The sequence below is a fragment of the Oncorhynchus clarkii genome, chromosome 23, assembly GCF_045791955.1.
Source record: "Oncorhynchus clarkii lewisi isolate Uvic-CL-2024 chromosome 23, UVic_Ocla_1.0, whole genome shotgun sequence".
NCBI lineage: Eukaryota > Metazoa > Chordata > Actinopteri > Salmoniformes > Salmonidae > Oncorhynchus > Oncorhynchus clarkii.
The window spans coordinates 10,212,095-10,234,484 of record NC_092169.1 but is presented as its reverse complement, the minus strand read 5'-3'; the positions used below and the strand labels follow the sequence as shown (position 1 = coordinate 10,234,484).

Here is a 22,390-nt window from a genome sequence, read left to right as displayed (position 1 = left end):
ATGACAGAGGGGACACTGGAACATGGGGCAATAGGGAGGGTGGGGAGAGACAGGCATGTGCTGAAATCCTCAAGATCTGCGAGCAACAAGAATGCAGCAACAACAGCAGCAAGGTCATTGGTAGTTGAAGCGACCTCGGCCTCTTTTCCTCTGATCAGAGGAGGGTCTTGACACTCTGGTGCCAATTCATATTTCTATATAGTGTTCACCCTAACCCTGAGACTGCACATACTAATAATAGTATGGTCTGAGGGTTATTATAGAGTGACCAAAACAATGACAATTAACAATATGATATGAATTAACCATATGGAAACAGAGTTTTAGAAAGGTATGATAGAAAATGTATTGATAGTAACAGTTGCAAAGGTGTAAACATGACCCATTTATTTTGTGTCCATTGTGGGTCACATGACTATGGTTCTAGGTACAGCTATTGAGCACAATGTGAATAGGTCTTTGTTGCTTCTAATAATAATAATAAGTTCCATCACATACCAGGGAGTATAAATATCACCATTTGTGATTTATTACCAGGGGTTTAATATACATCATAATATGAATATTCGTACAAGAGCTATTTTTCATGAACAAATTACAAATACATAAAACTTGGTTTCTCAACTCTTCTGTTTAAATGTACAAAATGTCTCCCACGGCTGTCCCATAGCAGCTTTGCAACCTGGAAAGACTTTTACACATTGCAGTAAAATGCAGAAAAAGGTTTCATTAAAGTGTGAAAAAAATCTGTCATAGAATTTTTGTTCAAAGAAATATAACAATATCTCAAGAAAAAAAATATGGTAGGGAATATGACTGCTCCACAGGGCAGGCAAGAAAAAAATAATAAAATAAAATAAAAACCTGCTATTGTCCAATGTCCAAGACACAGAGAAGTAGTTTTGTGTTTGCATTTATCATTAATACAAAAAAATGCCTAGAAGAAAAGCTTATTCCAATGAATTTACATGAACAGAATGATATTACAGTAGTGTGCATACTGTATGTTTGTGTGAAGCCACGGAGCAAAGATCTTATGGCTGTCCATTCATGACCAGGCAGGCAGTCCTCCACGGCCACCGTACGGGGACGAGGACTGTGAGGAAGAGGGAGAACGGGGAGAGCAAAGGGACGGCTGGCCTCTTCACTGAATTAAATATCCACACACAAGGCATTTTGGGCTGGGTAGAAAATAAAACGTTATCCCCCAGTAAGAGTTCATAGGGTTTGTCGTTGCGTTAGGAGAGCGAAAGCTCCTAAACTCATTGCATAAACTCCTTCTAATATAAAAAGTTAAACTTACAAAAAACAAACATACATTTTATACAATGTTGTGTCTCTCCGTCACAAGGCACCACATAGTTGGTTAAATTGGATCTTCATCTCAAGTAAATGATTTTGTTGTTTTGTTTAGTGTGTTTTTATACAGTGCAGGGTATATGGGCTTGGATTAAATAAGTGTGTTTTTAGTGTGTTGGGTGTCCCTCTACTGGCCATGGGGGCTCACTCCCTCTCTGTGCGCGCTGCTGCTGCTGCCTCTTGTTCCCTGGCCACGCAGTAGTTAGGCTGCTCAGAGGGGGTGTATCCTGGCAGGCACACACACTTGTAGGATCCTTCCGTGTTGATACATTTGGCGTTCTTGCAGAGGGACATCCGGTTGTTGAGCTCGGAACATTCATTCACATCTGTGAGAGGGAAGAGGGGTAATTAGGTTAGCACAGTCTACGTACACTCAGTGGACAGTTTATTAGGCACTCCCATCTAGTACCGGGTCGGACCCCCTTTTGCCTCCAGAACAGCCTGAATTCTCCGGGGCATGAAAACATTGCTCAATTGGTATCAAGGGACCTAAACGTGCCGTTCTGCACACCACTGTTGTACTGCGTCGTTATTTGCCCTGTTTGTGACCGGCCTGTTAGCATGCACGATTCTTGCCATTCTCCTTCGACCTCTCGTTAACAAGCTGTTTTCATCCACAGGACTGCCGCTGACTGGATGTTTATTGTTAGTCGGCCCCATTCTCGGTAAACCCTACACACATTCTAACGCTCAACGGGAGTTGAACATAAAGGGCGTGACCGTTGAGGAAGCTGAACTCTTAGGAGTAACATTGGACGATCAGTTACAATGGTCAAGTTGCTGTGAAGATGGGGAGAGGTACAGTGGGGCAAAAAAGTATTTAGTCAGCCACCAATTGTGCAAGTTCTCCCACTTAAAAAGATGAGAGAGGCCTGTAATTTTCATCATAGGTACACTTCAGCTATGACAGACAAAATGAGAAAAAAAAATCCTGAAAATCACATTGTAGGATTTTTAATGAATTTATTTGCAAATTATGGTGGAAAATAAGTAGGAGAGATGTACTATTTTCCTTCTAGTCTATTCAGTGTGTGTGTCCTCCACCCATGTCTTACCCACACACGCCATGCGGGACATATCCAGGGTGTATCCGTCGAAGCAGTCGCAGGTGTAGCCCTCCTGTACCCGCACGCAGCGCCCGTTCTCACAGCCGTTCAGAATGCCACACTCTTCTGCTCTCAGGCCCTCAAACGCGTCGTACGCGACTGCAGGACGAGGGCAGGGAATGAGGTGTTTCATTAATCCAAGTCAGATGAAGCTATTATGAATGATCATTTTTGAATGTGGTGTAATGATGATTTAAAAATCCTCTACATTTAACTAGCTTGACTAGATAAACTAATGAATAATTAATCATCTCTTTTATGTTCTTGGAGGACCTTGGTTACCTCTGTGCCTACCAACTGAAAACAATTTGTGGTCATGGCATGTAGTAATTCATGTGGACACAAGATGGCAGAAAAGAGCTATCATTGAGAGAATAGGCAGCTTGTCCCAAGCTCCCCATGCCATATCCCCTCTCTCTGCATGTTTGAGCTTCATCAGTGTGTTGTGGTGGGGACTGGTTCACTCACTATCCTCATCCTCGTACAGGGGCAGGGCACCAGGCTGGTCGGGGCGAGGTTCATAGTCCAAGTTGACCTCATACTCATGGACGGGCTCAGCCACAAGGGCGTCGCGACCATATGGACGCCCCTGTCCTTCCCTCATTGGCACGTTACACATGGAGGCATAGTCCTCTGTGAGAGAAGGGAGAGAAACTGAGACATGGCCCTCAGAGAGAGAGAGAGAGAGAGAGAGAGAGTGAGAGAAGGGAGAGAGACTGAGACATGGCCCTCAAGGAGAGAGAGAGAGAGTGAGAGAAGGGAGAGAGACTGAGACCTGGCCCTCAGGGAGAGAGAGAGAGTCTTCTGAGAGAGTGACAGAGGGAGGGAGACTGAGACATGGCCCTCAGGGAGAGAGAGAGAGAGAGAGAGAGAGAGAGAGAGAGAGAGAGAGAGAGAGAGAGAGAGAGAGAGAGAGAGAGAGAGAGAGAGAGAGAGAGAGAGAGTCTTCTGAGAGAGTGACAGAGGGAGAGAGGAGACTGAGACACAGCTCTCTGAAACAGAGATGGAGATGTAGCCCTGTGACCACAGCTGAGATCAGGAGCTAGAGAATGCATGTGATGCTGGGAGCTATTTACAATGTACTCATAAAGACAGAAAACATGACAAAAACCTACTATGTTTGATCAACACAACACGTTTCTGTGATTTATAAGAACTGAAGCTTATTCAAATTTCAACACAAGGTTTTTCAAAGTAATTACATTGCCATCATCACTTGGCTTAGTAGCCAGGGGATACTTGACTGAACTGAATAGTCAGGTTGTGACTAGCGGCCCACTTCCCTCCTGAACGTGGCGTTCAACACACACCACAGCACGGCACCTGCTCTGAGGTCCCTCCTCATTGGTCACTGTACTGTGGGAACCTAAACCAGAGTCTTTCATCTGCACGCCCCGGCCAGCCATCCCCTACAGTCTCCTGCTAATCCCACGCACCTGCTTGCCTCTGTTCGCTCCCACAAGAACGTCTACACAGGAAACGCATCAGAGAGGGACCGCAGAGCGATCTGGATGGGCCCGATGAGAACAAACCGACTGTGTGTTCTGTCCTCTCTGCGGAGAGCAGGGGTGAGCTCACACACCTGCATCTCAGTTTCTCAGTAAGGATCCAAGTGGGGACCATGTTGGCCGATGTTGGACAAGAAGTCTTAAGTGGAACTCCAAAGGGTGTTCCACGGAATCGTTGAAAACCTAATGAGGTGCCGGACGTGCAACTTTGAAATGGCTAACTTGGATTTCTGTCGATGTTTCTCAATGACGTAACAGAAACAGATTTTATAAAGAGAGTGTGCAACTGTCATAGCTGTAGGCCTATGTTGCACAGCTGCAACGTTCCTGGAGAGCTCTCGTGACTTAACCGGGCCCACTAAACTGTCGGTTCAACATCACTCTCACATGAAGCTACAAATTCCTAGTCAAACTGCTGGGAAATGACTCAACATTTAAAAATCCCCAACTCTACCAGTTCCATCTTCCAGTGGGTTGGAATAATAGTCTTATTTTATCAGAGGGAGGAAAATGATCCAGTTCAGAGCCCTGAGGACTGTCCCCACATGTTCCAGTCCACAGGTCCCCATAATGCACACTGCAGCCATCTTCCCTGGCAGCATGGTGAGGACATGATCCAGTTCAGAGCCCTGAGGACTGTCCCCACATGTTCCAGTCCACAGGTCCCCATAATGCACACTGCAGCCATCTTCCCTGGCAGCATGGTGAGGACATGATCCAGTTCAGAGCCCTGAGGACTGTCCCCACATGTTCCAGTCCACAGGTCCCCATAATGCACACTGCAGCCATCTTCCCTGGCAGCATGGTGAGGACATGCATCAGAGACCAGACCTCTCTGCCTAGACACACTCCAGGTATTGGATAAGGGAGGCGAGGAAACGTCCCCACATGTTCCAGTCCACAGGTCCCCAGGCACACTGCAGCCATCTTCCCTGGCAGCATGGTGAGGACATGCATGTCAACACACTCCAGGTATTGGATAAGGGAGGCGAGATAGGCCCCAGGCAGGCTAGATCTCAGAGGCTCCAGCAGACAGGAGCATTAGCAGGCAGCTGGCAGACTCCAAGCCTAATGAGGTGTCACTAGTCCTGGGTCTGATGTCTGAGAGGCCCTGGCCCGTCTGGTTTAAGCACTGACCAACATCATCACTCTGAGACCAGCTGAAATATACTGTGTGGGGTTCTATATTATATCGCACACGAGACTAGACGAAGCATCTGCCTCAAATGAATGACTCTACATATATGAAGAAATTACTCTAAGATCTCTGAATGTTACGTGTTCATAGCAGAACAGTGTAAACACAGTGTTTACACTCCAAAGATAATGGATCATAATCGGTCAAGGACAAAGTCATTATAACAGTAGAGTTGATAGATGGACATGAGTGCTGGTGTGGAAGGGTTGTATTGTTGAACCTGTGTTCTTCAGGGGGCAAAGGGCACAGTCCATGCCCCAGGCCTCTCCATGCAGACAGCAGCACTCTGTGAAGGTGGTCTTTCTGTTGGCTAGGGGCTTGGTGCAAGTCTTCCGGGTGCCCGTTACCGTCTGCCAGCAAATACCCTGGTAGTCAGTCTGCACAGAGTGTTGCTCTGCAACAGACACATTACATCTCAGTCACAATCATTACCTCACTATCAGAGGCACACTACGACTACGACACGGCCGGGCATGCAACGCCATGAGAAAGACGTCAACAAAAAAATAACATGTTTCCAAAGAACAGAGACAGTACGAGAGGATGCTTCTATTTTTGCATCCAGGCTCTTTGAGGGTTCTTACCAGCCACTTCAGGGGCGATCACGCAGCGCTTGTTGTCAGTGTCCAACACCATGGGGCGGGTACAGAAACACATGTAGGAGCCCTGTGTGTTCAAACACTCTCCCCCCACACAGCTCGACTCATCCTGACACTCATCGATGTCTGCAGGGGAGGAGAGGAAGGGAGAGAGATGGAGACCAAGATGTCAAGAGGCCCCGTTGGGAGTTCTGTCGTCTCACAGCCCGATTCTCAAGGAAAACGCACCGTAACTCTTCACTTGGATATTCCATCTGTAGATGCTCAACCGACTGTCTGACGTTTCAACTAGCTATCTACTAACCCCAGCCCTTATCCTAACCCTAAACTTAACCCGTACCCTTATTCTAAACCCAACCCGAGCTGTAACCTTAGTTGCTTATCAACAGTTTGTTAATAGTATGTCCATCTGTAGAGCATCTATGGAATTGAGGAGGAATCACCCACTCAGAACATGACTAACAAACAAACTGCATTTTCTCCATCGCATTGATGAGAGCTCAAATCTGTTTTCCCTGTGTCCGTGAAAATGTCTGTTGCAGAGACGAGCGGCGCAGTTAACACGTTTTTGTGAATTCTCGGTAAACTAATACAGCTTCAAGGGGATTATTTTGCATACATTTTGAAAAATAAACCTGTTATTTGGATTGTAACTTCGTCCCAACTGAAATCCCATGTATTTCTGAAATATACAGCCACAGTGAACGCATTAGATACACATCAGGCCTGTGGTTTCATAATTACTGAGGAAATGATATATATATATTTTTAACTCAATGGTTTCATCCATCCAGACATTGAACTGAAATACACATCCACTTGATATTCTACACTTTCAAAAATACCCCTCCATCCCCTTTTTAAAAATATCCCATATAGAGCACGCCTCCAGGGCTGGTGGTGGTAGTGGTTGGTTTCTCTAGTCCACGCGTAACGGGGTAAAACCAGGACCGTCCAGGGTAAAATGCCAAACCTCCGCTGGACCCTCCGCCCAATCTTAGCCTGTCCAAATAATCAAATGCAAATATGGTGGAACTCTGCAGACGGCCCCACGGGCATTCCACTGTTGCCGACCAGGGGTGCGGTGTGGGGCCAGGGGGTGCGGTGTGGGGCCAGTGGGTGCGGTGTGGGGCCAGGGGTACGATGTGGGGCCAGGAGGTGCGGTGTGGGGCTAGGAGTACGATGTGGGGCTAGGGGTACGATGTGGGGCTAGGGGTACGATGTGGGGCTAGGGGTACGATGTGGGGCCAGGGGTACGATGTGGGGCCAGGGGTACGGTGTGGGGCCAGGGGTACGGTGTGGGGCCAGGGGTACGATGTGGGGCTAGGGGTACGATGTGGGGCTAGGGGTACGATGTGGGGCTAGGGGTACGATGTGGGTAGGGGTACGATGTGGGGCCAGGGGTACGTGTACGGGGTACGATGTGGGGCCAGGGGTACGATGTGGGGCCAGGGGGTGTGGTGTGGGGCTAGGGGTGCGATGTGGGGCTAGGGGTACGATGTGGGGCTGGGGTACGATGTGGGGCTAGGGGTACGATGTGGGGCCAGGGGGTGCGATGTGGGGCCAGGGGTACGATGTGGGGCTAGGGGTGCAGTGTGGGGCTAGGGGGTGCGGTGTGGGGCTAGGGGTGCGATGTGGGGCTAGGGGTGCGATGTGGGGCTATGGGTGGGATGTGGGGCCAGGGGTGCGATGTAGGGCCAGGGGGTGCAGTGTGGGGCTAGGAGTACGATGTGGGGCTAGGGGTACGATGTGGGGCTAGGGGTACGATGTGGGGCCAGGGGTACGGTGTGGGGCCAGGGGTACGATGTGGGGCTAGGGGTACGATGTGGGGCTAGGGGTACGATGTGAGGCTAGGGGTACGATGTGGGGCTGGGGTACGATGTGGGGCTAGGGGTACGATGTGGGGCCAGGGGGTGCGGTGTGGGGCTAGGGGTACGATGTGGGGCTAGGGGTACAATGTGAGGCTAGGGGTACGATGTGGGGCTGGGGTACGATGTGGGGCTAGGGGTACAATGTGGGGCCAGGGGGTGCGGTGTGGGGCTAGGGGTGCGATGTGGGGCCAGGGGTACGATGTGGGGCTAAGGGTGCGGTGTGGGGCTAGGGGTGCGATGTGGGACTAGGGGTGCGATGTGGGGCCAGGGGGTGCGATGTGGGGCCAGGGGGTGCGATGTGGGGCCAGGGGTACGATGTGGGGCCAGGGGGTGCGGTGTGGGGCTATGGGTGCGGTGTGGGGCTAGGGGTGCGATGTGGGGCTAGGGGTGCGATGTGGGGCTAGGGGTGCGATGTGGGGCTAGGGGTGCGATGTGGGGCTAGGGGTGCGATGTGGGGCTAGGGGTGCGGTGTGGGGCACGGCAGAAGGCCAGGGTCCATCCAGTTTGACCGGGTTGGTAGTTTGGGCGTGCTGCCTGAGCCTGCTGGGTTTGGCCCCTAGGTCACCACAGTCTGGCTTTGTGTCACCCCCAGTGTCCCGTGTCCCCACCCTGCCTCTCACCCTGCTCTGACCACCACCTAACCCAGGGAGGGGACCCACTCTGCACACCCTGGCACCGCCATCCAAAACACACACAGGCTGTGGTACAGTAGCACTAACTGCTTTTAATGTGCGTGGACAGTTTAATGACACAGGGCTGTGGAAATTGTATATTAGTAGGCTGAGGGCTATTGATTCCAATTTTTTAATTGTCGCAAAAAAACAGCATGGTGTGAGTAAATCAAGTATGTTTGGGCTGAATTAACACTAACTAATGTGAATGACCTGCCCACTGACCTCTGCACTGCAGCTTGACCTCGTCGTAGTACAGGCCAGTCTTACAGTAACACTCGTAGCTCCCTGGGCTGTTGAGGCAGAAGCCATCCTTACAGATCTCCTGGCCAAACAACGCACATTCATCTGCATCTGGGAGGGAGAGGACAACACGGGTTTCTTAGTAACAGCACGCATGCCCACACACACACACACACACACACACACACATTTTCAATGCATCTCTCACTATTTAGACAACAATGTAATCATGCAGTTACTTCCCCGCTGAATCTGAGGGAACACCAATACCACTCAACGGGAATATTACATGTCCAGTATTCAAACAGTCTCTACTCTTTATGTTTACAGAAAGGGGAGACCAATTCAACGCTTTAATGAGATGAAATCCGGAGAGGCGTAGAGAAAACCTCCATCAACAAACAGTTCTACGTTTCAGTTCTCTACTCTTCCTTCGGTTGGGCGTTGGTGTTTGCAACTGAGACCAATAATCAGCCATGCAAACAGGTTGACTAATTGAAGACATATCCAGACGTGTCTGAACGTGAACGTGTCTGGCAACTCGCCTTCCCAGCCCGTCTCAGTCTCTCTCTCGGAATATACCACATTCACTTGCTGCCGGCCCTTCTCTACCAGACTCCCCTTGCTGTAATAAATTACATGATTGAATTAAGGCTGTTGGTTCGATGAATTAGCTTTCGCGCCAGGTGAACAATCTAGGCTTGAAGGGGCTGGGAGAGGAGAGGGAGAGAAGAGGACAGAGGGAGAGAAGAGGACAGAGGGAGAGAAGAGGACAGAGGGAGAGAAAGGAGAAAGGGAAAAAAGCAGGAGAGAGGGGAGAGGAGAAGATGCGGAGGTCATATGTCTACAGACATCTAAAGCTGGTATTTCTGCTCTGTGACTCCAAGGCTGAGAGACAGAGACCACAGACAGAGACACACACATAAACAAACACTTACACAACAAGAGCACAGACACAAGCCATTCAAAATCGTGGGGTTTGTTGCGACCTCATTATCTGAATCATGAGGTTCTCACAGCATTTCTCTGAACACTATCGTTGTGAGCGAAGGCTCCGCTCAGCCTATACTGGGTCTCTGAGTTCACATACCTTTATAACTCTCGGCTGCGGTCACTCCGAACACAGCGTCACCAGTGGGGACATTGCCTCTCCCAGCTGGACACATCTGGGAAAACTGATCTGTCGAAGAGATAGACAAGAATATGTGTAATAAGTAGTGTGTGTGTGTGGATATAATAAGTGTGTCTGTGTGTTCATGTGTGTGCTTCCTCACCGGTGCCCTGGACGGGGCAGGGGTGCACCTCACAGTTGTCCCCCCAGCCTGCCCCCAGCGTACAGCAGCACTCCTCCATGGTGACACTGCTGGTCAGCACATTCTCACACAGGTTCTCATCATTGAGGTTGTAGTAACACTCCTTCCTCTCTACTGACGAGGCTGGGGCAAACAGTGGAGAAGAAACATGATTACACATGAATAGATCAACAATAAGTGTTCAGTAATATTTGCAGTTGTGGGCGTGAAGGAGTAACGTTTTTTCTTAACCCAGGAGGAATGAGACTCTTTCGTAAACTGGGACAATTTGCAGCCTGATGGAGAGATGGGCCACATGATGACTGTGATCTGGGTCTTCGCACTGCTTTAATGATATACAGTGCCTTGCGAAAGTATTCGGCCCCCTTGAACTTTGCGACCGTTTGCCACATTTCAGGCTTCAAACATAAAGATATAAAACTGTATTTTTTTGTGAAGAATCAACAACAAGTGGGACACAATCATGAAGTGGAACGACATTTATTGGATATTTCAAACTTTTTTAACAAATCAAAAACTGAAAAATTGGGCGTGCAAAATTATTCAACCCCTTTACTTTCAGTGCAGCAAACTCTCTCCAGAAGTTCAGTGAGGATCTCTGAATGATCCAATGTTGACCTAAATGACTAATGATGATAAATACAATCCACCTGTGTGTAATCAAGTCTCTGTGCACCTGCACTGTGATAGTCTCAGAGGTCCGTTAAAAGCGCAGAGAGCATCATGAAGAACAAGGAACACACCAGGCAGGTCCGAGATACTGTTGTGAAGAAGTTTAAAGCCGGATTTGGATACAAAAAGATTTCCCAAGCTTTAAACATCCCAAGGAGCACTGTGCAAGCGATAATATTGAAATGGAAGGAGTATCAGACCACTGCAAATCTACCGAGACCTGGCCGTCCCTCTAAACTTTCAGCTCATACAAGGAGAAGACTGATCAGAGATGCAGCCAAGAGGCCCATGATCACTCTGGATGAACTGCAGAGATCTACAGCTGAGGTGGGAGACTCTGTCCATAGGACAACAATCAGTCGTATATTGCACAAATCTGGCCTTTATGGAAGAGTGGCAAGAAGAAAGCCATTTCTTAAAGATATCCATAAAAAGTGTTGTTTAAAGTTTGCCACAAGCCACCTGGGAGACACACCAAACATGTGGAAGAAGGTGCTCTGGTCAGATGAAACCAAAATTGAACTTTTTGGCAACAATGCAAAACGTTATGTTTGGCGTAAAAGCAACACAGCTGAACACACCATCCTCACTGTCAAACATGGTGGTGGCAGCATCATGGTTTGGGCCTGCTTTTCTTCAGCAGGGACAGGGAAGATGGTTAAAATTGATGGGAAGATGGATGGAGCCAAATACAGGACCATTCTGGAAGAAAACCTGATGGAGTCTGCAAAAGACCTGAGACTGGGACGGAGATTTGTCTTCCAACAAGACAATGATCCAAAACATAAAGCAAAATCTACAATGGAATGGTTCAAAAATAAACATATCCAGGTGTTAGAATGGCCAAGTCAAAGTCCAGACCTGAATCCAATCGAGAATCTGTGGAAAGAACTGAAAACTGCTCTTCACAAATGCTCTCCATCCAACCTCACTGAGCTCGAGCTGTTTTGCAAGGAGGAATGGGAAAAAATTTCAGTCTCTCGATGTGCAAAACTGATAGAGACATACCCCAAGCGACTTACAGCTGTAATCGCAGCAAAAGGTGGCGCTACAAAGTATTAACTTAAGGGGGCTGAATAATTTTGCACGCCCAATTTTTCAGTTTTTGATTTGTTAAAAAAGTTTGAAATATCCAATAAATGTCGTTCCACTTCATGATTGTGTCCCACTTGTTGTTGATTCTTCACAAAAAAATACAGTTTTATATCTTTATGTTTGAAGCCTGAAATGTGGCAAAAGGTCGCAAAGTTCAAGGGGGCCGAATACTTTCGCAAGGCACTGTACCTGGAGAGAAGAGAACAACCCCCCTTCCCTTCACCTCCTATCTCCACCTCCTCTCCTTGGTTTCCCCCAAACCCTCCACATGCACGTATGCACATGAACACACACACACACACACACACACACAGCGGTGTCTTTATCACAGTTTTGTGATCTGTAAATGCCTCTGATAATTACAGATTACCAGAAATTCGTATCTAATTGCCCATTCTCAGAAAAACACAGCTTTTATTGCTTCAACATGGAAATGGCTTTTTTACATTCTTCTAAAGCAATCCTACTATTACGTAACGTCTGTGGTTGTGAGCACAGAACATGCTCTAATTCCTAACATTATATAATGATAAACTATCCTCCTTAAATATTTGGGAGTGTTCTCAGAGGTGAGAGAACATACTTGAGGTCATCGGGTTAAGTCTGACAAGGAGCCCAGGTTAATGTTAAGCTTTGGGACCTAAAGCCCTGTATTATACAGTATATCCGCCAGACAGACAAGACACACCGTTGGCTCTGTTTCTCATTAGGGTTTTACACTGAGGCAAAGACAAAGGAGGCCCCTAACCTGCGGCTGTGTTGTTAAACAGAGCCAGGCCCCCTCATTCATCAGAGCACCACTCCACTCAAATGAAACTCCAAGCTATTAAAGGTTAATATTGTCCTCTGAGACAATGCACTACCACTCAATGCTCAATATTTAAAATGAAACATTTAAACTGTGCTTTATATAAGCTTCATTTCTCTTCAGGCAATGTGTGGGTCACCTGTGGGAGCGGGACTGCACTTGGCGGTCATCTGGTTGTACTCCTGGTCCTCGTCAGGGCACATACACAGGAACGAGCCCTCCACGTTCTCACACAGGGCCTCGCCACACACACCGCTCAGCAATTCACACTCATTCACATCTGCAGGGAGAACACAACACCTTGGTTAGCGGTTAGCACTAATGAGCATAGTTAGCAACCTCACAGGATGCATCTTATTTACATAATATCTCACATATGTGGCATGTGTGGTTTCATTCACAAGACAAGTAGCTAATAAAGATACATTAAGATACTAAGTGGTGTACTGTATGGGGAGCTGGTGATATACTCTTGGAAATAGATGAATCAATGAATAGGCCTATACATTGAGGAAGAAAAACACTCAAATATCTATTTCACACTCCAATAACATTGTCTGTTTTCCTTTGACCTGGCTGTGGTTATAGCTGTGCATCCATCCATGTATGTCTCTCCAGTTATGAATGAACGTGCAGAGAAAACACATACATCAACCCCGACGTGGAGCTTAATGTAAAAATACAACAGTCTCGTGGTTCCGACGTGCTCTGAGCTGCTCTGCATTCCCAACACCCTATCCAATACTTCACACTGGGGTGTGGGCCAGTTTGTCAATGAGCTAGAAAGTGTTAAGGAGAGAGCGGGGAGGAAGAGAGTGGGTGTGTCGCAATAGGGGAGCACTAAAAAGGGGAGAGGTCCAGAACGACAATGGAAAAGGCAGATTTTTCTTCATAGGATAATATATTTCAATATATTTCACGGCCTTTCCCGCTCAGCGGAATGGGACTACCATTTGGAGGGAAATTTGTTTTCCATTTCAGTGGATTCTGTCCTCACGCATCTGTGACTCCTTTCAGGAAACTAGGTGTATGTCGCGGGTCACTACTTCACAGGAGGCATTTGAACGTAAACATTTTTTATTAGATCAAAATGCCTTTTATGGCAGAAATTCCTTCTGGAACTTGTGCACCTTAATGTGCCTTAATAACAATCTTGTATGCCATCTGTAAATATGAATACAATTGTTCAATTATGAGCCTAGTTGGTATAGCCACACAAAAAAAGACAGGAAGCTTCCCTCTAGCCATGACTGGCTAAGATAATGGATGGGCTGGACATGCCGAGAGAAGAGTTCGGATTCCATGTAGCGCGCTTCTGTCTTTCACATGAGCTGCTCAGTATGTGCAGGTAATCCTTTCTAACGCTGCTTTTTTGAAAGTTATCACAAAGAACTGTGATAATGTTGCTAATGCTCTCCACTTTCTGGAGGACCGAGTTTTGAAATATGTGGAATGCTCAGTGGAAGGTAAGGAGATTCAGGCGTTTGATTATGCGGAGGGAGACTTAAAGAGAACACACAAAGGATGTTGTATAAAACAACTGTCTCCGGATTACATCTTCAAACTAAGGGCAACCATGGCATCCATGACAGAGAGGGAGAAGCGTTCATCCATGTATATGGGTAAGAGAGTCTAGCTAGCTACATTTTCAGATATTATAAGTTTCAAATATTGTCAGAAAGTCGTTTCATTGCAAGTTAGCTAACGTTAGCTGGCTAGCTGGCACGCTAGCTAACGTTACATGTATGATCTGTTTAGTGATATTATTCGTATCTCAGAACCATTTGTATTGCTAGTTATAGCCTAATGTCAGCTAGCTAGCTAACATTGAACCTAGTTGGTTAGCTTTAGCTACCTGTAGATTCATGCATGGTAGTAATGTTATGAGTTGGGATTATGGTTCATTGTTTAGCTAGCTAGCTACATGTCTAAACAAAAGACTCCACTATGCAAGTAACCATTTCACTGTACCATTTACAACTACTGTATCCTGTGCATGTGACAGATAAACATTGATTTTATTTTATATGGTGTGCATTTACCAGAGACAGTAATGTGAAGAGCAACATGACCTGCACCAAAGTCAAATTATGACATAATGTTAGGCCAACAAGACAGTGTCCAAGTTCTAAAATTCTCCAGTAAAATGCCCTGCTTTTATTTCATTACACTCCCAACCGTAAGCTATTTTCTGTAATTATCTCACCATTAACTTGTAAATAATGATCTTGTTATGAGTTTATTTTCCTGTAATAAGAAATACAAATTAGCTAAAGTTAAGGCATTGTCAGCAATATGATATAGCCATTATTTGAACTGGCTAGCAAGCTCACATAACAAGCTAGATACTAACCAAAATATTGTTTAGAAAATTGCTTTTAGTTACCTGGTTTGCTAGATTGACACATACAAAATTAATTTTTAAACAGGTGGGTTTATTGATGTCATGCAGCCTGTCGTTTTTGTGTTTATACTTTTTCCTAGCGACAAGTTTTATGTCGGACAACAATAGAATGTCCATGATGTCACTGCGACAACTGTCTACAAACATGTCGATAGACGTAGTATAAACCAACCTTTAGACTTGAAATCTTTGGTTGTTTAGTACACAACCATACTCACTCTGTTTAGCACATGGCCTCACGTGTGAATCCTTAAAGAGATGGGTGGGGATAAGGCTTGAGAGGGTGTGAACAATGCTGAATGGGTGTAGACAAAGAAGAGCTCACCAGTAGGTGTACCTAAACATTCAAGAGCCATTTGCTCAAAAGTGGGGTTTCAAGTTTATCAACTTCCAAAGCAGAATTACTTTCCCATTGTTCCTCAACTGCAGTGTACGGTTTACCATGTTCCAGCTCCGAATCAATTTTATCCAAAGTAAAAAAAACTCCATTTAAAATGTTGCTATATAAGACCAAATCGAGCCGGTCGATCACATTTAGGTTTACCACAATTTGGCTATATAGTACATCTCTACTGCCCAGCCAATGGAAATTATGTTTTCATGTGTAAACGTAGAGAAATGCTGAGTTACAGTAAAGTACAGACAGGCTAGTTAGAAGAAGGATTTAATCTTGGCTCTATTTCCATGGCTATATACAACTTATTTTTATGCAAACATGCTTTCCTGCGTAGTTAACTTTATTGTTGTTAATTCAGTATGTGACTGGGCAGAAATAGCCAGTCGCAAGAGCCATAGAGACTGTATCATAGTTTGATTCAGAGCACAGATGGCTTGGCATACCCTTCCACAATGACCGTCACCGCATATATCTGCTGCCACGGATTGGAAAGCTCATTAACGGCCAGGTACACAATGCAGGAAGCAGACAAAAATAAAAATAAAAAGTCCCTCCTCCTCTCCCGCCTCTAGTTACAGACCTTCCTCAACGCTCAGCTCAAAGCGCACCGCTACTGAGGAGAATCTATAATTCATTAGCTGACATTAAAACCTGCTGCTGCTTCTCTGGTTTTAGCCCGCACCGCAGTGCCCTCATTAAAAGCCAGTCTGTCTGGCGTGACCCTGAAGCACCTTGTTCGCCTTGCACAGTCACCATCTGGGTTCAGCCCCAACCGGTATCCCTACCCCAACCCCAGTCCAGCAGAATGAGAAAAAGCTGATTGAATCTTGATCTTGATCAACGTTGCAGCTGGACTAGAGGGAGAGAGAGGGAGTACTGTCAATGACACGTGTCACTTAAATCACTTGACAGTGAGAGAGAGTTCCGTTCAATGACATGAACTGTGAAATGAAAGGACACAGACAGATAAGCTACGTTATCTGATTCCCAGTCTGAAGAATATGTACCAAACAACACTGAATGCCAACACAAAGTCATTGAACTCCAAAACAGCCTCTTAATCTGGGAAGCAGCAAACAATCCCAGAGGCTCAGGGGTTCATCTGTCTAGGGGTAACCAGAGACAGGGAGAGGAGCGGGGGGAGAGAAGGGGTTGGTTGTGGACTACTTCCAATAGTTTTGGGGGGAAAAGTGAGCCCATCTGTGCAAGACACAACAGAATGATGGGCTGGCAGGAGAATGGAGGCAGCTGGCTGTACAGGGCTGGGGTGGGACCAACCAACACTTGCCAAGGTACAGATGGAGAGTGTGTGTGTGAGAGAGAGAGAAAGCAAGAGAGACCATACGTGTAAGTTTGCATGACTGTGTGTGTGTGTGTTTGTTGCGTGGAGTGCGTGTATGTGTGTGTGTGTGTGTGTGTGTGTGTGTGTGTGTGTGTGTGTGTGTGCACAGGTCAGGGGAGAGATCTGGCTGGAGGAAGTGTTCTATCAGCTTCAATAGGGGAGTGCCTGTGACCCACTTTCAGGGCTCTGACAGGCCTTCCTGTAGGAGGAACATTTTAAAGATGGAAACTGCATGGGCCCAGTTTAAAAAAACAAGACAAACAAGCTCCAATTCTTCACCTTGTCCCAAAACATGAACTCACTGACTCTCTATCTGATTGCGATCCCCCCACTCACCCAAACCCCCTCAAACTATGAGAATGAAATTGAAAGCTACAAACAAAATGGCATTCTGCTGATTGAGTGAGAACTGGCTTTCTTTGTGTCTGAGGAAGAATGTCCTCAATGCCCACTGGCTTGGCTGAGGAAGACATTAATCCAGGATGATGGTTTGATTTGGTGGCAGGGATGGACTTTCTGACAGAACACTCTCACCTTTTCTCACTGCACCCCGAGGCTGAAATGAAAGCCACGCATCATTGACAGTTAGCGGTGCCACCACAGCACAGCCCTGACCAGAAAAAACTATTGACTGAGAAATAACCTGGTCACCCACACATGCAGTATATCACATCAAGAAAGAAAATTGAGTGTAACCTGCACTGAGCGTACAAAACATTATGAACACTTGCTCTTTCCATGACAGACTGACCAGGTGAAAGCTGTGATCCCTTATTGATGTCTTTAATCAGTGTAGATGAAGGGGAGGAGACAGGTTAAAGGAGGATTTTTAAGCCTTGAGATAACTGAGACATGGATTGTGTACGTGTGCCATTCAGAGGGTGCATGGGCAAGGCAAAAGATTGAAGTGCCTTTGAACTAGGTAGGTGCCAGGCTAGTAGGTGCCAGGCTAAAAACTGTACCCCTGCTGGGTTTTTCACACTCAACAGTTTCCTGTGTGTATCAAGAATGCTTCACCGCCCAAAGGACATCCAGCCAACTTGACAGAAGTGTGGGAAGCATTGGAGTCAACATGGGGCAGCATCCCTGTGGAACACTTTCAACACATTCTAGAGTCCATGCCCCGACACATTTAGGCTATTCTGAGGGCAAAAGGAGGGGGTGCAACTCAATATTAGGAAGGTGTTCTTAATGTTTTGTACATTCAGTGAATAGATCGTATTCAGACAGCTCCAGTCTCAAAACAAATCAAATCAAATGGCGAAAATGTAAACACAAATCTAGGTCTTATAGTCAATCTTTCTCTTCAGTGAGGATAAGCAGACAGGAACCAGAGGCCCGGGACTCACACCGACAGAAAGACAGACAGCTGCCATACAGCTTCATGGCTCCGGCTCCATCACTTTCACTGCAGCGGAGTGTGTGTGCCCATGTGTGCGCCAGTGTGTGGGAGACAGCTTGGCTAAGAGTCTAAGCTCCGGTGCCTTTCCAATCCCAGGGTCTGAGGAGCGCTGCAGACACGGTGGGGATATGTCTAAAACATCACAGAGAACGCCAGCTACACCTTCAAATTGAATGAAAATAAATGGTCACATCAATCAAGCGTCTGCCATCTTTCTTTTTTTTTCCTGCAGAGAGGGAAACCACTGTCCAAATTTGAGAGGACAGGAGTATTTAAAGTCCCATCAATCTGCCCCAATATGGCCCATACCACATCATTACATTCAAGTCTTTCATGACATATGATTTAATGTCTACAATGCTTATACTATCTTTAAGAGAAGCATGACGCATGACGCATACGTGTCTAGCACTGCCACCACCAACAAACTTCAGAGGGAAAAAGCTGTCAGGGAAATACACTCAATCATACTTCCTATTGCTTTGCATGGACCACTTCATGTTTATAATTGGCAAAACGGCTACAGCAGTTGTCACTGAGTCAGAAAATAAATCTCATTTGAAGATTAAAAGGTTACTGTCGGTATTCTCGGTTGGCAGACACATCCATGGCAGACTACCCAGCATGTCCATAATAGGGGTGAGCTGTCCTCCCGTCGTCATGACAACCCCGCTGAAGTTCTCAAGGCGGGAGCAGACGTTTTAGCCATCAGAGTGTTCCAGTGCTTTCAGCAGGACCCTTCAAGGAAAGCCTTGTAACTTCCTTGCAAAGAATGAGCACCTATATCATCAAAGCACACACATGCACTGGCATGAAATAGGCGCTTCTGAGTATCAGACCAAAAATATATCAAATGATAGACCATAATGTCATTGAAAATTTTAACAAAAACTTGCAGTGGCTTTGCTCTAAGTCAAAGCAGGAGCCAACTGTTCAGTATATTCTAGCACATACTGTCGATGTACTAAAGACTATACCAGATGGTCTCCATGAAGAAGCAGACCTATCCATGCCCATGTCATACACTACTGTCTTCATTCCTTCTCTGGCCCTCCTGGGACTTTTTTGTAACCCCCTCCCCTTCCCCAGACACCCAACCACCCCCAACACCCACCCAACCACCCCCAACACCTACACAACCTTCCCCAACACCCACCCAACCACCCCCAACACCCACCCAACCACCCCCAACACCCACCCAACCACCCCCAACACCTACACAACCACCCCCAACACCCACCCAACCACCCCCAACACCCACCCAACCATGCCCAACACCCACCCAACCACCCCCAACACCCACCCACCCAACCACCAACAACACCCACCCACCCACCCCCAACACCCACCCAACCACGCCCAACACCTACACAACCACCCCCAACACCCACCCAACCACCCCCAACACCCACCCCCAACACCCACCCAACCACCCCCAACACCCACCCAACCACCCCCAACACCCACCCAACCACCCCCAACACCCACCCAACCACCCCCAACACCTACCCAACCACGCCCAACACCCACCCAACCACCCCCAACACCCACTCAACCACCCCCAACACCCACCCAACCATTTTGGTACTACAAGTATAGTAAAGTACACACACACACACACACACACACACACACACACACACACACACACACACACACACACACACACACACACACACCACTCCTACTCACCCACGCAGCCGAGGCCCTCCTGGGACTCCTGGTAGCCCCGGTCACACAGGCAGCGGAAGGAACCGACCGTGTTCTCACAGAAGCCGTGGTTACCACACACCGTGGCGTTGACGTTGCACTCATCAATATCTGCAAAACGAGGAGGAGGAGGGTCAAGGGCTAGTTAGCCACTCTTCTTTACAGTCTCAGTGGCAAAGGTGTTCCCACAGTTAGGACCAGTTGACCCACAGAACAGCACCCACTGAGCTGCAGTGGAACTAGTCTCAGGTTTGAAGCACATCTCTCATTGGTGCCATTGCGATGAGTAGGAGCATCCAGAGTTCAAGCTGACAATGTGTCCGGAGTTGAGGTAAATCAGAAGAGTGCAGCACACCACGAACACACAGAGGGAAGAGCTAAATAAACAAAAGGCAGATCCATACACTGAAAAAGAGTGTGTGTGTGTGTGTGTGTGTGTGTGTGTGTGTGTGTGTGTGTGTGTGTGTGTGTGTGTGTGTGTGTGTGTGTGTGTGTGTGTGTGTGTGTGTGTGTGCGTGCGTGCGTGCGCGCGTGCGTGCACATCAGACTCCACACCCTGCGAAGACTATAATAAAAATGCTCAAATATTAACACTAGGGAATTCATGGAGAGTGATAGACAAAACACTTCACACACAAACATCCTCTTGGCTGAGCTGAGCAAACAGAGCACTCTAAACTGTAGCTGGAACACTGTGTAACCCAAACAGTGCAAACAACCGCCTGACTCCCAAACAAGCAAATGCAACAGATGTAATGTTGCTGCCTCACGACAGATGCTCAGAGTGAGTTACTATGGTCAATGAGGGACCTGTTCTGTGGAGTTCATTCGTAGAGAACCAGCTTTAGTTAGCTGGACCAAAGAGACAGTACAACTCCGTTAGAAGACCCCCCCCCCCCAACATACATGTACAGGGGTCAAGTCAAGTTGACTCTTTGTGGTGATCAGTGTCTATTACAAAGCAGAGTTGATAGGGCAGAACATAAATGTTTGAAGATGGATGGGGAACAGCATTGAAAGGCATGTTGATGGGTGAGGGAGTAAGGTGATGGATGGATGGATGGATGGATGGATGAAAGGATGGCTGGATGGAGGAGGGTAAGATGAGATACATTGATGGGTAGAAGAGAAGCACAAAGTAAGACACTTGATTGGCACATGAGCATTTCAAAGAATTGGATGGGGCAACAGCTGAAGCAACGGAAAGTTGGCATGGCTGTGGCCTCCTTTTTGATGCCCCCGTGATGCTGACTCACCAACACAGATGCCTTCTGGGCCACGGTCGTGTCCGGGGGGGCAGTCCACCAAACACCTATAGGAGCCCTCTGTGTTCTCACAGAGCCACGCCCCACAGATACTCTGGCCCAACTCTGCACACTCATCGATATCTGGGAGAGCACAGCACCACAGTACCCCAGTCAACACTCAGCTAAACACCTGTACGCCCCACTGAAGTGAACACAGTAGCGATGCTTGAATTGCAGTCCTCGGGATATCATGATCGGTATAGAGAATGATGGGATATGTAGTTGTGTTACCAACCCAGGCATGTGTCAGTGTCTGGCTGCAGGCGGTAGCCAGTGTCACACTGGCATCTGTAGGAACCCTGGCTGTTCTCACAGGAGCCGCCAACACACCTGGTGTCATCCGAGCACTCATCCATATCTGCAAAGAAACACACAGTCACGCTCGGCATACCGGTATGTACCACTTCACATGCCAACAAAAACCTTCTCAAAGGGGTGTTGGAAACAAACATCCAACACCTTTCTTAGAGTCCAAGGACTTTGATGTCTTTGGATACCCTGAATGTCCGTTGACTGAGACTCAAAGAAACAGCATCCCGCCATAAGAGCCTAGAGATGAAAGAGACAGGGAGAGACAACAACGAAGCAGATGGGACAGGCCAAAGCAGGTTACATCTTCCTCTTGATCTCAACTGGACACAATTCAATCTGGCTGTCAAACAGGCCCTCCCTGAAGCCCAACCATTCTTCTTCGAGGGGTCAGAACATCCTTTGGCTGTTACAGGGGAGGACAGTCTGTGGGGGTATTACGGTGCTTAAGCCAAGCTTGGGTCTGGGTAGAGGAGCAGGGAGCCATGACCCCTCTGCTTTTATTGTGTTCCAGGCCTCAGTCCCAGTCTGCTCCTCAGCTGTGGTTCTACTTGTCCAATATAAACAGGGGGGGGGGGCTGAGTTGGGGGGCGCTGAGGTGTTTTATGGCCCCTGTCCTGTTGCTGGTTCACTGGGCCCGTGTTCCCAGGATCAAACAAGGTCGGGGCCCCACCTCAGGGGGGCCTATCATGGAGCCATGTTCAGGCTGAAAACATGTTTATATCACAGGGAGGAGAGGAGAACTCCCCTAACAGTAAATGCTATTTCTCTGCTTGCCTCCTTTCAGCTTGGGAGGATCATGTGTCTGTAGTTCAGTCTCAGTGATGACACCTGCGAAAGCCATCTGCTGTAAACTCTGCTTTATAGACTTACACAACATGCAGGATGCTCACATACTATGGAGCATCCGCCTAATTCATTTCCTTAGTAATGGGATTAGTGAAATTACATGAAAAGAGAAAATTGTATGACTGCAGATTAGGACCAAAAACTGTCAATTGTAGTGGTAAGTGTGGAATATGTTGTCCGCCACACACACACACACACAGACACACACTCGCACGCATGCACGCACA

The 22,390-nt window shown here is 47.3% G+C and overlaps 1 protein-coding gene across 7 annotated transcripts in view; it reads right to left on the bottom strand.

Moving 5' to 3' along the window:
• Nucleotides 1–505: 505 nt before the first annotated feature.
• The window catches only part of LOC139381140 (latent-transforming growth factor beta-binding protein 1-like), a 135,389-nt gene continuing 113,504 nt past the window's right edge, over nucleotides 506–22,390 (bottom strand). For 4 of the 7 annotated variants that reach the window (XM_071124477.1, XM_071124478.1, XM_071124479.1 and 1 more), the window contains 12 exons: nucleotides 21,241–21,363; nucleotides 20,955–21,086; nucleotides 19,681–19,809; nucleotides 12,583–12,723; nucleotides 9,830–9,991; nucleotides 9,646–9,735; nucleotides 8,538–8,666; nucleotides 5,756–5,896; nucleotides 5,392–5,565; nucleotides 2,934–3,098; nucleotides 2,415–2,564; nucleotides 506–1,685 (listed from right to left, as the gene is read on the bottom strand). In XM_071124477.1, the coding sequence (XP_070980578.1) occupies nucleotides 1,504–1,685; nucleotides 2,415–2,564; nucleotides 2,934–3,098; nucleotides 5,392–5,565; nucleotides 5,756–5,896; nucleotides 8,538–8,666; nucleotides 9,646–9,735; nucleotides 9,830–9,991; nucleotides 12,583–12,723; nucleotides 19,681–19,809; nucleotides 20,955–21,086; nucleotides 21,241–21,363 (1,718 nt within the window). In that variant the 3' untranslated portion in view covers nucleotides 506–1,503. The remainder of the gene's footprint in view (nucleotides 1,686–2,414; nucleotides 2,565–2,933; nucleotides 3,099–5,391; nucleotides 5,566–5,755; nucleotides 5,897–8,537; nucleotides 8,667–9,645; nucleotides 9,736–9,829; nucleotides 9,992–12,582; nucleotides 12,724–19,680; nucleotides 19,810–20,954; nucleotides 21,087–21,240; nucleotides 21,364–22,390) is intronic. The other 3 variants (XM_071124480.1, XM_071124482.1, XM_071124483.1) reach the window with 1 other exon arrangement.